General features: G+C 41.5%; 1 protein-coding gene across 2 annotated transcripts in view; it reads right to left on the bottom strand.

The window, feature by feature from the left end:
* Positions 1-13,243, bottom strand: part of LOC126174824 (translation factor GUF1 homolog, mitochondrial) — a 145,041-nt gene extending 131,798 nt beyond the window's left edge. For both annotated transcript variants that reach the window (XM_049921202.1, XM_049921203.1), the window contains exons 1-2: positions 13,004-13,243; positions 12,381-12,918 (exon numbers count right to left, since the gene is read on the bottom strand). In XM_049921202.1, coding sequence (XP_049777159.1) covers positions 12,381-12,918; positions 13,004-13,119 — 654 coding nt within the window. In that variant the 5' untranslated portion in view covers positions 13,120-13,243. The remainder of the gene's footprint in view (positions 1-12,380; positions 12,919-13,003) is intronic.
* Between the last annotated feature and the right edge of the window lies 1 nt (position 13,244).

The raw sequence follows: 13,244 nt of genomic DNA, 5'->3' as shown, positions 1-13,244 counted from the left end.
CCTGACTGCCTTGTCCGAGAATTACTTCGAGCAGATAGTTAGAGAACCAACTCGTGAAGCTAACGTTTTAGACCTCATAGCAACAAATAGACCGGAACTTTTCGACTCCGTGAATGTAGAAGAGGGTATCAGTGATCATAAGTCAGTGGTTGCATCAATGACTACAAGTGTAATAAGAAATGCCAAGAAAGGAAGGAAAATATATTTGCTTAACAAGAGTGATAGGGCACAAATTGCAGAATATCTGAGTGACCACCATCAAACGTTCATTTCTGAGGAAGAGGATGTGGAACAAAAATGGAAAAAATTCAGAAACATCGTCCAGTACGCCTTAGATAAGTTCGTACCGACTAAGGTCCAAAGCGAGGGGAAAGATCCACGGTGGTATAACAATCATGTACGAAAGGTACTACGGAAACAAAGAAAGCTTCATCATAGGTTTAAGAGTAGTCGAATCATAGCTGATAAGGAAAAGCTGAACGAAGCGAAAAAGAGCGTAAAGAGAGCAATGAGAGAAGCATTCAACAAATTCGAACGTAAAACATTGGCAAACAATCTAAACAAGAACCCTAAAAAGTTTTGGTCATATGTAAAATCGGTAAGCGGATCTAAATCCCCTATTCAGTCACTCGTTGACCACGATGGCACCGAAACAGAGGACGACCGAAGAAAGGCAGAAATACTGAATTCAGTGTTCCGAAACTGTTTCACTGCGGAAAATCGTAACACGGTCCCTGACTTCAGCCGTCGCACGGACGCCAAAATGGAAAATATTGAAATAAACGATATCGGAATTGAAAAACAACTGCTATCACTTAGTAGCGGAAAAGCATCCGGACCAGACGAGATACCCTTAAGATTCTACAGTGATTATGCTAAAGAACTTGCCCCCTTTCTATCAGCAATTTATCGTAGATCGCTGGAAGAACGTAAAGTACCTAACGACTGGAAGAAAGCGCAGGTCGTTCCCATTTTCAAGAAGGGTCATAAATCAGATGCGAATAATTATAGGCCTATTTCGCTTACGTCAATCTGTTGTAGAATAATGGAACATGTTTTGTGTTCTCGTATTATGACGTTCTTAGATAATACAAATCTCCTTCATCATAACCAACATGGATTCCGCAAACAGAGATCATGTGAAACTCAGCTCGCCCTATTTGCCCAAGAAATTCACAGTGCCGTAGACACTGGCGAGCAGATTGATGCCGTATTCCTGGACTTCAGGAAGGCATTTGATACGGTTCCGCACTTACTTTTAGTGAAAAAAAATACGAGCTTACGGAATATCGGACCAGGTTTGTGATTGGATTCAGGATTTCCTAGAAGAAAGAACACAACATGTCATTGTTAACGGTTCAAAATCTGCAGATGTAGAGGTAATTTCGGGAGTACCGCAAGGAAGCGTGATAGGACCTTTATTGTTTACAATATACATAAATGACTTAGTTGACAACATCGGTAGCTCCGTGAGGCTATTTGCAGATGACACGGTTGTCTACAAGAAAGTAGCAACATCAGAAGACTCGTACGTACTCCAGGAAGACCTGCAGAGGATTAATGCATGGTGCGACAGCTGGCAGCTTTCCCTAAACGTAGATAAATGTAATATAATGCGCATACATAGGGGCAGAAATCCATTCCAGTACGATTATGCCATAGGTGGTAAATCATTGGAAGCGGTAACGACCGTAAAATACTTAGGAGTTACTATCCGGAGCGATCTGAAGTGGAATGATCACATAAAACAAATAGTGGGAAAAGCAGGCGCCAGGTTGAGATTCATAGGAAGAATTCTAAGAAAATGTGACTCATCGACGAAAGAAGTAGCTTACAAAACGCTTGTTCGTCCGATTCTTGAGTATTGCTCATCAGTATGGGACCCTTACCAGGTTGGATTAATAGAAGAGATAGACATGATCCAGCGAAAAGCAGCGCGATTCGTCATGGGGACATTTAGTCAGCGCGAGAGCGTTACGGAGATGCTGAACAAGCTCCAGTGGCGGACACTTCAAGAAAGGCATTACGCAATACGGAGAGGTTTATTATCGAAATTACGAGAGAGCACATTCCGGGAAGAGATGGGCAACATATTACTACCGCCCACATATATCTCGTGTAATGATCACAACGAAAAGATCCGAGAAATTAGAGCAAATACGGAGACTTACAAGCAGTCGTTCTTCCCACGCACAATTCGTGAATGGAACAGGGAAGGGGGGATCAGATAGTGGTACAATAAGTACCCTCCGCCACACACCGTAAGGTGGCTCGCGGAGTATAGATGTAGATGTAGATGTACGTTACTGACAGTACAGTTATCCTTCTGCCGCCGAGCAGTGTGTCAGCAGTGTGCAAGTAGCAGCATTACTGCATTTACTAGGCAGTCTTGTATTGTCATTTGTTTATTTCTTTCAAATAGTCTTTGTATGTTACTGACAGTACAGTTAGCCTTCTGCTGCCGAGCAGTGTGTCAGCAGCGTGCAAGTAGCAAAATTACTGCATTTACTAGGCAGCCTTGTATTTTAATAACCATTTAAATTTTGTGTTGAACTGTTTGTGCTCTCTGTAGATTAGTTCATGATGTTCTTTGCACAACAATATTTTGCGTGGATAGGGACTGCGACTGCTGTGTTCTGAAGCAGGCTGAGTTGGCACACCTCCGCTCCCAGCTTCAGGCAGTGTTGGCTTCGGTCACACAACTTGAGGCTGTTACCAATGGGAATGCATCACAGTGGGGGTCTGGACGGGGGTTTGTCGGGGACGGCCAGCTCATCCCGCGCATCCCCCAATCAGACTATGGCTGTGACTGCCCAGGATACTGCCCACATTGAGGCTGACCCCTCGCCCGTGGTAGAGTGGGAGGTTGTCTCAAGGTGTGGCAGGGGGCGAAAGACATTCCGGAGGACTGGACGGAAGGCCTCTCCAGTTTGTCTGACAAACCAGTTTCAGGCTCTGTCTCTGGCTGATACTGATTTTCGGCCGGACATGACTGCTTGTCCTGTTCCAGAAGTTGCCCCTCAGTCTGCAAGATCTGGGCGGTCACAGAGGGTGGGCATACTGGTAGTTGGGAGCTCCAACGTCAGGCATGTAATGGGGCCCCTTAGGGATATGGCTGCAAGGGAGGGGAAGAAAACCAATGGGCACTCCGTGTGGATACCAGAGGGAGTCATTCCAGATGTGGAAAGGGTCCATCAGGATGCCATGAAGGGTACAGGGTGAACCCATGTGCAGGTGGTTGCTCATGTCGGCATCAATGATGTGCGTTGCTATGGATCGGAGGAAATCCTCTCTGGCTTCCGGCGGCTATCTGATTTGGTGAAGACTGCCAGTTTCGCTAGCGGGATGAAAGCTGAGCTCACCATCTGCAGCATCGTCGACAGGACCAACAACGGACCTTTGGTACAGAGCCGAGTGGAGGGTCTGAATCAGAGGCTGAGATGGTTCTGTGACCGTGTGGGCTGCAGATTCCTCGACTTGCGCCACAGGGTGGTGAGATTTCAGGTTCCGCTGGATAGGTCAGGAGTCCACTATACACACAGCAGGCGGCTACATGGGTAGCAGGGGTTGTGTGGCGTGGACTGGGCGGTTTTTTAGGTTAGATGGCCTTGGGAAAGTACGAGAAGGGCAACAGCCTCAAAGGGTGCGGGGCAAAGTCAGGACATGTTGGGACCAAGCAGCAATCGGTATTGTAATTGTAAAATGTTGAAGCTGCGTTGGTAAAGTACCGGAACTTCAAGCGCTGATAGAAAGCACTGAAGCTGAAATTGTTATAGGTACGGAAAGTTGGCTGAAGCCAGAGATAAATTCTGCCGAAATATTTACAAAGGCACAGACGGTGTTTAGAAAGGATAGATTGCATGCAACAGGTGGTGGCGTGTTTGTCGCTGTTAATAGTAGTTTATCCTGTAGTGAAATAGAAGTGGATAGTTCCTGTGAATTATTATGGGTGGAGGTTATACTCAACAACCGAGCTAGGTTAATAATTGGCTCCTTTTACCGACCTCCTGACTCAGCAGCATTAGTGGCAGAACAACTGAGAGAAAATCTGGAATACACTTCACATAAATTTCCTCAGCTTGTTAAAGTCTTAGGTGGAGATTCCAATTTACCAGATATAGACTGGAACACTCGGATGTTTAGGACGGGAGGTAGGGACAGAGCATCTAGAGACACTCTACTGAGTTCACTATCCGAAAATTACCTCAAGCAATTAAACAGAGAACCGACTCAAGGAGATAACATCCTGGACCTACTGATAACAAACAGACCCGAACTTTTCGACTCTGTAAGCGCAGAACAGGGAATCAGTGACCACAAGGCCGTTGCAGCATGCCTGAATATGGAAGTAAATACAATTATAAAAAAAGGGAGGAAGGTTTATCTTTTTAGTAAGAGTAATAAGAGGCAGATTTCAGACTACCTAACAGATCAAAACGAAAATTTCTGTTCCGACACAGACAATGTTGAGAGTTTATGGAAAAAGTTCAAGGCAATCATAAAATGCGTTTTAGACAGGTACATGCCAAATAAAACTGTGAGGGACGGGAAAAACCCACCATGGTGCAATAACAAAGTTAGGAAACTACTGCGAAGTTCTCTTGCTTCACTGCAAATTTAAATGCAGTGCAGCCAAAACCTCTCAGACAAACAGAAGCTAAACAATGTCAAAGTTAGTGTAAGGAGGGCTATGTGTGAAGCGTTCAGTGAATTTGAAAGTAAAATTCCATGTACCGACTTGACAGAAAATCCTAGGAAGGTCTGGTCTTATGTTAAATCAGTAAGTGGATCGAAAAAGCATTTCCAGACACTCTGGGTTGATAATGTCATTGAAACAGAGGATGACACACGTAAAGCTGAAATACTAAACACCTTTTTCCAAAGCTGTTTCACAGAGGAAGACCGCACTGCAGTTCCTTCTCTAAATCCTTGCACAAACGAAAAAGTGGCTCACATTGAAATGAGTGTCCAAGGAATAGGAAAGCAACTGAAATCACTCAACAGAGGAAAGTCCACTGGACCTGATGGGATACCAATTCGATTCTACACAGAGTACACGAAAGAACTTGCCCCCCTTCTAACAGCCTTGTACCGCAAGTCTCTAGAGGAACGGAAGGTTCCAAATGATTGGAAAAGAGCACAGGTAGTTCCAGTTTTCAAGAAGAGTCGTCGAGCAGATGCGCAAAACTATAGGCCTATCTCTCTGACATTGATCTGTTGTAGAATTTTAGACATGTTTTTTGGTCAAGTATCATGTCATTTCTGGAAACCCAGAATTCACGCAGTAGGAATCAACATGGATTCCAGAAACAGCGATTGTATAAGACCCAACTCGCCTTATTTGTTTATGAGACCCAGAAAATATTAGATACAGGCTCCCATATATATGACCTAGTAGATAGTGTTGGAAGATCCATGCGGCTTTTTGCAGATGATGCTATAGTATACAGAGAAGTTGCAGCATTAGAAAATTGCAGCGAAATGCAGGAATATCTGCAGCGGATAGGCACTTGGTGCAGGGGAGAGACCAATTCTATGTATTGTGAATACATAGAATGAAGGATCCTTTATTGTATGACTATATGATAGCGGAACAAACACTGGTAGCAGTTACTTCTGTAAAATATTTGGGAGTACGCCTTCGGAACAATCTAAAGTGGAATGATCATATAAAATTAATTGTTGGTAAGGCGGGTACCAGGTGTAGATTCATTGGGAGAGTCCTTAGAAAATGTAGTCCATCAACAAAAGAGGTGGCTTACAAAACACTTGTTCTACCTATACTTGAGTATTGCTTCTCAGTGTGGGATCCGCACCAGGTCGGGTTGACAGAGGAGATAGAGAAGATCCAAAGAAAAACGGTGCGTTTCGTCACAGGGTTATTTGGTAAGCGTGCTAGCGTTATGGAGATGTTTAGCAAACTCAAGTGGCAGACTCTGCAAGAGAGGTGCTCTGCATCGTGGTGTAGTTTGCTGTCCAGGTTTCAAGAGAGTGCGTTTCTGGATGATGTATTGAATATATTGCTTCCGCCTATTTATATCTTCCGAGGAGATCACGAGTGTAAAATTAGAGAGATTCGAGCGTGCACGAAGGCTTTCTGGCAGTCGTTCTTCCCGCGAACCATATGCGGTTTGAACAGGAAAGGGAGGTAATGACAGTGCCCTCCGTCACACATCGTTGGGTGGCTTGCGGAGTATAAATGTAGATGTAGATGAAATATTGTAGTAGTTGTGGTTTTCAGTCCAGAAACTGGTTTGATGCAGCTCTCCATGATACTCTATCCTGTGCAAGCTTCTTCATCTCCCAGTACGAACTACAGCCTACATCCTTCTGAATACGTTAAGTGTATTCATCTCTTGGTCTCCCTCTACGATTTTTACCCTCCACGCTGTCCTCCAATACTAATTTGGTGATTCCTTGATGCCTCAGAATATGTCCTACCAACCGATCCCTTCTTCTAGTCAAGTTGTGCCACAAATTTCTCTTCTCCCCAATTCTATTCAATACCTCCTCACTAGTTATGTGATCTACCCATCTAATTTTCAACATTCTTCTGTAGCACCGCATTTCGAAAGCTTCTATTCTCTTCTTGTCCAAACTATTTATTGTCCACGTTTCACACTCCATACAAATCCTTTCAGAAACGACTTCCTGACACTTAAATCTATACTCTATGTTAACAAATTTCTCTTCTTCAGAAATGCTTTCCTTGCCATTGCCAATCTACATTTTATATCCTCTCTACTTTGACCATCATCAGTTATTTTGCTCCCAAAATAGCAATACTCTTTTACTACTTTAAGCATCTCATTTCCTCATCTAATTTCCTCGGCATCACCCGATTTAATTCGACTACATTCCATTATCCTTGTTTTGTTTTTATTGATGTTCATCTTATATCTTCCTATAAAGACACTGTCCATTCCGTTCAGCTGCTCTTCCAGGTCCTTTACTGTCTTTGATAGTATTACAATGTCATCGGCGAACCTCATAGTTTTTATTTCTTCCCCATGGATTTTAATTCCTACTCCAAATTTTTCTTTTGTTTCCTTTACTGCTTGCTCTATACAGATTGAATAACATCGGGGATAGGCTACTACCCTTTTTCACTCCCTTTCCAACCACTGCTTTCCTTTCATGCCCCTCGACTCTTATAAGTGCCATTTCGTTTCAGTACAAATTGTAAATAGCCTTCCGCTCTCTGTATTTTACCCCTGCCACCTTTAGAATTTGAAAGAGAGTATTCCAGTCAACATTGTCAAAAGCTTTCTCTAAGTCTACAAATGCTAGAAACGTAGGTTTGCCTTTCCTTAATCTATTTTCTAAGATAAGTTGTTGGGTCAGTGTTTCCTCACATGTTCCAACATTGCTACGGAATCCAAACCGATCTTCCCCGAGGTCGGCTTCTAACAGGTTTTCCATTCGTCTGTAAAGAATTTGTGTTAGTATTTTGCAGCCGTGGCCTATTAAACTGATAGTTTGGTAATTTTCATATCTGTCAAGACCTGCTTTCTTTGGGATTGGAATTATTATATTCTTTTTGAAGTCTGAGGGTATTTTGGCTGTCTCATACATCTTACTCACCAGATGGTGGAGTTTTGTCAGGGCTGGCTCTCCCAAGGCTATCAATAGTTCTAATGGAATGTTGTCTACTCCCGGGGCCTTGTTTCGGCTTAGGTCTTTCACTGCTCTGTCAAACTCTTCACACAGTATCATACCTCCCATTTCATCTTCATCTACATCCTCTTCCATTTCTATATTATTGTCCTCAAGAACCTCACCCTTATATAGACCCTCTATATACTCCTTCCACCTTTTTGCTTTCCCTTCTTTGCTTAGAACTGGGTTTCCATGTGAGCTCTTGATATTCATGCAAGTGGTTCTCTTTAATTTTCCTGTAGGCAGTATCTATCTTACCCCTAGTGATATACACATCTACATCCTTACATTTGTCCTCTAGCCATCCCTGCTTAGCCATTTTGCACTTCCTGTCGATCTCATTCTTGAAACGTTTGTATTCCTTTTTGCCTGCTTCATTTACTGCATTTTTGTATTTTCTTCTTTCATCAATTAAAATCAATATCTCTTCTGTTACCCAAGGATTTCTATTAGCCCTCGTCTTTTTACCAACTTGATTCTCTGCTGCCTTCACTATTTGATTCCTCAAAACTACCCATTTTTCTTCTACTGTATTTCTTTCCCCCATTCCTGTTAATTGTTCCCTTATGCTCTCCCTGAAACTCTGTACAACCTCTGGTTCTTTCAGCTTATCCAGGTTCCATCTCCTTAAATTCCCACCTTTTTGCAGTTACTTCAGTTTTAATCTACAGTGCATAACCAATAGATTGTGGTCAGAGTCCACATCTGCCTCTGGAAAAGTCTTACAATTTAAAACCTGGTTCCTAAATCTCTGTCTTGCCATTATATAATCTATCTGATACCTTCCAGTAATTCCAGGCTTCTTCCATTTATACAGCCTCCTTTCATGATTGTTGAACCAAGTGTTAGCTATGATTAAGTTACGCTCTGCGCAAAATTCTACTAGGCGGCTTCCTCTTTCATTTCTTACCCCCAATCTATATTCACCTACTATGTTTCCTTCTCTTCCTTTTCCTACTATCAAATTCCAGTCACCCATGACTATTAAATTTTCGTCTCCCTTCACTATCTGAATAATTTCTTTTATCTCATTATACATTTCATTAATCTCTTCATCATCTGCAGAGCTAATTGGCATATACACTTGTACTACTGTGGTAGGCATGGGCTTCGTATCTATCTTGGCCACAAAGCAAGCAGAAAAACTTACATACCTAGGTGAATGGACAGAGCCTAACCCATCAAAGAAAGAAGCTTTCATGGCATGCATTAACAAAATGGAAATCGACTTTCAACTTATTAAAGCATCTTACGTGTCAAAATTAGACACTGCTGCACTGTTATTATAATGGAGGTTCTATATGCAGCAGAGGCTATCACCATGAACAAGAAAGATGTAATGGATAAACTTGAGGCTAAAGGAAGAAAACTTGAGGCCAAAGGAAGAACAATGTCGGAAAGTGAGTGCAGAAGGTGTCACAACCACAAAATATGTAAACACGTCCTGGAGATAAGTGATATGAGATGAATGAGCCCAGGAAGGATATCTAAAAGGATATCAATTTACTTGCAGGATAAAGAACCCAAAGGGGCATGGTTCACACAAGAGGAAAAAAAAAAATCTATGAGAATAGCAAATTACTCCTAAAGATGTCCAGGAGCATGATCCACATAAGGAAAAATTACAAATAAATGACGGTTTCCAGGAAAAACCGAAGCTAAAGACAGGAAAGTCATGTGCCCAAGAGGAAAAAGAACAATACGGAAAATGAATGTAGGAGCATTGGATGACAGTTAAAGCTCGAGAAAGAGACAGTTGAATTGACTCAGTCTTCCGAAATGAAGAAAGAATAATAATAACAACAATAATAACTGTAACACAAAAAGGAGTGTGGGAATGTCAAGTAAATGAAAACTGACTATTTCAAACAATGGAAAATCCAGGATGGAATGTAACTATTGTTGACAAAGGCCTTAACGGCCTAAAGCTATAATTGTGAGAGTCCTTTCGTTGTGCCTATCTGCGACTTAGCATCTCCGCTATATGGTGAGTAGCAACTTTCCTCTCATAATATTGTTGCATTCCATCCTGGACTTTCCACTGTTTGATTCAGAAAATTATATACTTGTAAGACCAAAAACAAAGTTATCCTTAACATCAATCTGAAGAAGGTTCATTTTTCAAAACTATTCCTATTCCAAACATAAAAACATTTAATAATGGATTTGTTGTTTGTTTATAAACTTTTAGTACTCCTAGCTTCTTAAAGTAACATACAAAGGAAGGTAGAATGTAATTTAACATATAACTTGCTGCAAGATTATTTTATTTGCAGCATGGCCTTGGATTTGAGGAGAAATCAGACTGGACCTTTTAAAAGGAATCACCTATAGTGATTTAAGGAAACTACAAAAAACCTAAATCTGTTGATTGGGTTGAGAACAGCACACCATACTGCAAGGAATAATTGTATACTGAGAAGAACCAGCATTTTTCAGAGTTGGAGCTTTCTTTGTAGTTTACTTGACTAAATTTCGCTGGTAGAAGCATGAATAGACCAAAGCAGTATATTGATAGTTTATTGTTGATGCCATATACAGATTAAGTAACTAAAATTTCCTAGTCTTTTGTCAATGTGTTCCTTGTCTATTTCCACATCTCTGGAGGTTCTCCTTCTTGATGGGATCTACAGAACATAATGAATGAATTTATTGAGTCAGGTAAAAGACCCCAAGCATTACAGTTCATGCGGCATGGACAGTTTGCAGGTACAAAACATCTATTTTGAAGGAAGGCACTGAATCTAGCCAAGCTAACCTCTCTTTTGGGAAGCCAAGCTCTGCCTGTCATTGCCCAAGATACAGGGGCAGAAATGGAAGAGTCTGCAATAATCTATGAGGATAATGGGGCCAGTAAATCACCAATAACACTCAGTGAATGGAAGCTGCAGCCCCTCTACTACAACTGGCACATAGAAAGCTTCATGTTGGAAGAAGGGTATCAATTCCTCCAAAATTCATAAATGGTGAAAATCAACGAGACTGGTATGCAAGTTGTGATGCTATCCTGCAGATTTTGAGGCATGTTTAAAGGCTGTGTTATTTGTCACGGACAGAAAATCAGCAGAAACAGTTTGTTGTTGATATTGAAATGATTTTGAAAAGTTAACAAGAACGAAGCTAGGTGCTTAATGAAACAAACTACGGCCGACAAGTTGAAGGCTGCAATATGATTAAAAGAAAACTATGGTAATAACATGTACAGCAGTTTGACATACTGCAAGCTGGATCAAGAGGAATGTCCGATATGAGTTGTTGGCTTTAGCCAGTGACATAATGTTAATAGCTGTGGTCACATCATCTTCTGGAGCAGATATTCGTATTTTACTTGTTAGTTGGCAGAGTCAATGAATTTGAAAGAAAAAAAAGGAGGTGTAAGTTAGGTTGGAATGTGACTGTTTGGCTGTGAGTTGGTAAAGCCAACAAAACGGAAATTAAATAAACCTTGGGGTGAAGGACTGATCTAGGCCTATACAGCTTTATCAGAGGTCTAGGTTAGATTGGAAGGTGATAGTTTGGTTGTGAGTTTAAGAAGCCAACAAATGTGATAATAAAAAAAAAACTTAGTTACAATGACAGACCGATCTGTAGTTAAGCCCATATGAAAAAATCCATATCACATTGTAGTCGCCATATTGTTTGCGGTATTTGCTATATGTCTTTTATGTCACTGGCCAAAGGCAATGACTCATATGAACATTCCTCTATATCCTTGCATGTCTACATGTTAAATGTAGACCTGAAGAAGTGGAAGCTGTCTCAGAAGTAGAATACATTTAGCAGGAAGATGCAAGAAAGACAAAGTAGCAATGATTCCACAGTGCAAATGGGCTTCCCATAAAATCTTACTGGACCTTGAAATCAGTAAAGGCATGAAAAACTACTTGTATGTCTTGGGCATGAACCTACGTGTAAGTGTGACAAACAGTAATATCTATTGGTGGGTCCCCCAGGTGGAAAGGGTACCAATGAGCCATAGGGCATTCCTTCTCTAGAAGGTCATGAAATTTCTGTCCTCATATCTCAGTGGGTGGAAGGACAGAGGCCTTGGTGTGGTCATTGGTTTCATCAGCTGAAGTTCATTATTCCGCAACACCAGTCACTGTTCCTACCACTGATGCATGATCTCATGCTTCAACAGTGAGGAGATTGCTTGCAGGTGGATGGCACATTGTGCCACAGTATTCCCTCTGCTGGAGATAGCATTAGCAACTTTATCCGTGATCTCATATTATGGAATTCATACACTGATGGAAAATGACATTCATACGTTGACAGAAAATGAAATCTCCTTCTTGTCTCGGCAGGCAGAGAAGACACGTCTCGATCTGAATAAACTTAGCTATGGGCAGCTCAGACCAAATAGTCAGGTACTGTTTGTTCATAACGTCCCAATCAAGTGTTCTGGAGTGGAGGAAGCAAACTCTGCACACTAAAACCCAACACTTTTGCAAGCAGAACAAGCTGTGTTTTTGTCACACAATACTGACACTAGTCTTGTGCTTACTTCTTTGGGACGGCACGTCAAGCAATGACTTTGTAATGGATACTACACACATGGGTACTGTATTATTTACGTAGATACTGTCGGTAGTAGTTGGATAGAAACATCTGTAGCCCGAAGTTGATTGATCTCTATGGTAATCAGCTGTCCAGGAGACCGGAACAAGGGAACCCTTGTTAACGGAGTCAAGACTATGAAAGTACAAATTACAACTTACCCTTAGAACATCTTCCTCATTTATGCCAAACAAAGTCTTCAGCTGCTCTGTCACTGCATCTGGATTGGCGTTTTTTAAATCAACTTTGTTCATAACTGGAATTATAGTTAACTCTCTGCAGAATGCGAGATAGAAGTTGGCTACTGTTTGCGCCTGAACTCCCTGATTGGCGTCCACTAACAGAATGACACCCTGGCATGCTGCTAACGATCTTGACACTTCATTAGAAAAGTCAACATGTCCAGGCGTATCAATTAAATTTAACAGATACTCGTGATCTTTATACTTGTAACTCAATGAGACAGTCTGGGCTTTAACGGTTATGCCACGTTCTTTTTCCACTTGCAACATGTCAAGAACTTGTGTCTGTCCTTCGACTGGGTCTATAACTCCAGCAATTTCAAGAAGTCTGTCTGCCAAAGTGCTTTTACCATGATCAACATGCGCTATTATGCTAAAGTTACGAATATTCGAAACAGCTACAGTGTTAATTTCTCCATTGTTTTTTCTTGACTCCGAATCTGCGCCTGCGACGTTCCTGCAAAATGACAGGTATTATTAACAGGAAATTATTGAACATCGTCATATTTGTTACAGTAGGCTACCGGTATAAAAACGCGTACATTAACCTCTGAGAAAAACGGAACCATTGTTTCCTTTCCGCCCGCACTGAATATGGGAAACGAATACATAGTTTCTTACAACAAAGCGTAATGCTGCTACGATATACAAAGCCCATATCCTGTTTTCAAACACGCGCTATCTGTGTCACACAACTTCCACCGCATCTATTGTCATACCTCAACACAACTGTGATTGGAATGTTTGTAAACAAATGTGAACCCCAAAAATGCACTATCTTTA

Source organism: Schistocerca cancellata, chromosome 3 (assembly GCF_023864275.1).
Source record: "Schistocerca cancellata isolate TAMUIC-IGC-003103 chromosome 3, iqSchCanc2.1, whole genome shotgun sequence".
Lineage (NCBI taxonomy): Eukaryota > Metazoa > Arthropoda > Insecta > Orthoptera > Acrididae > Schistocerca > Schistocerca cancellata.
Note: the sequence above shows the minus strand (reverse complement) of the source record. Positions and strands in the feature narration are given on the sequence as shown.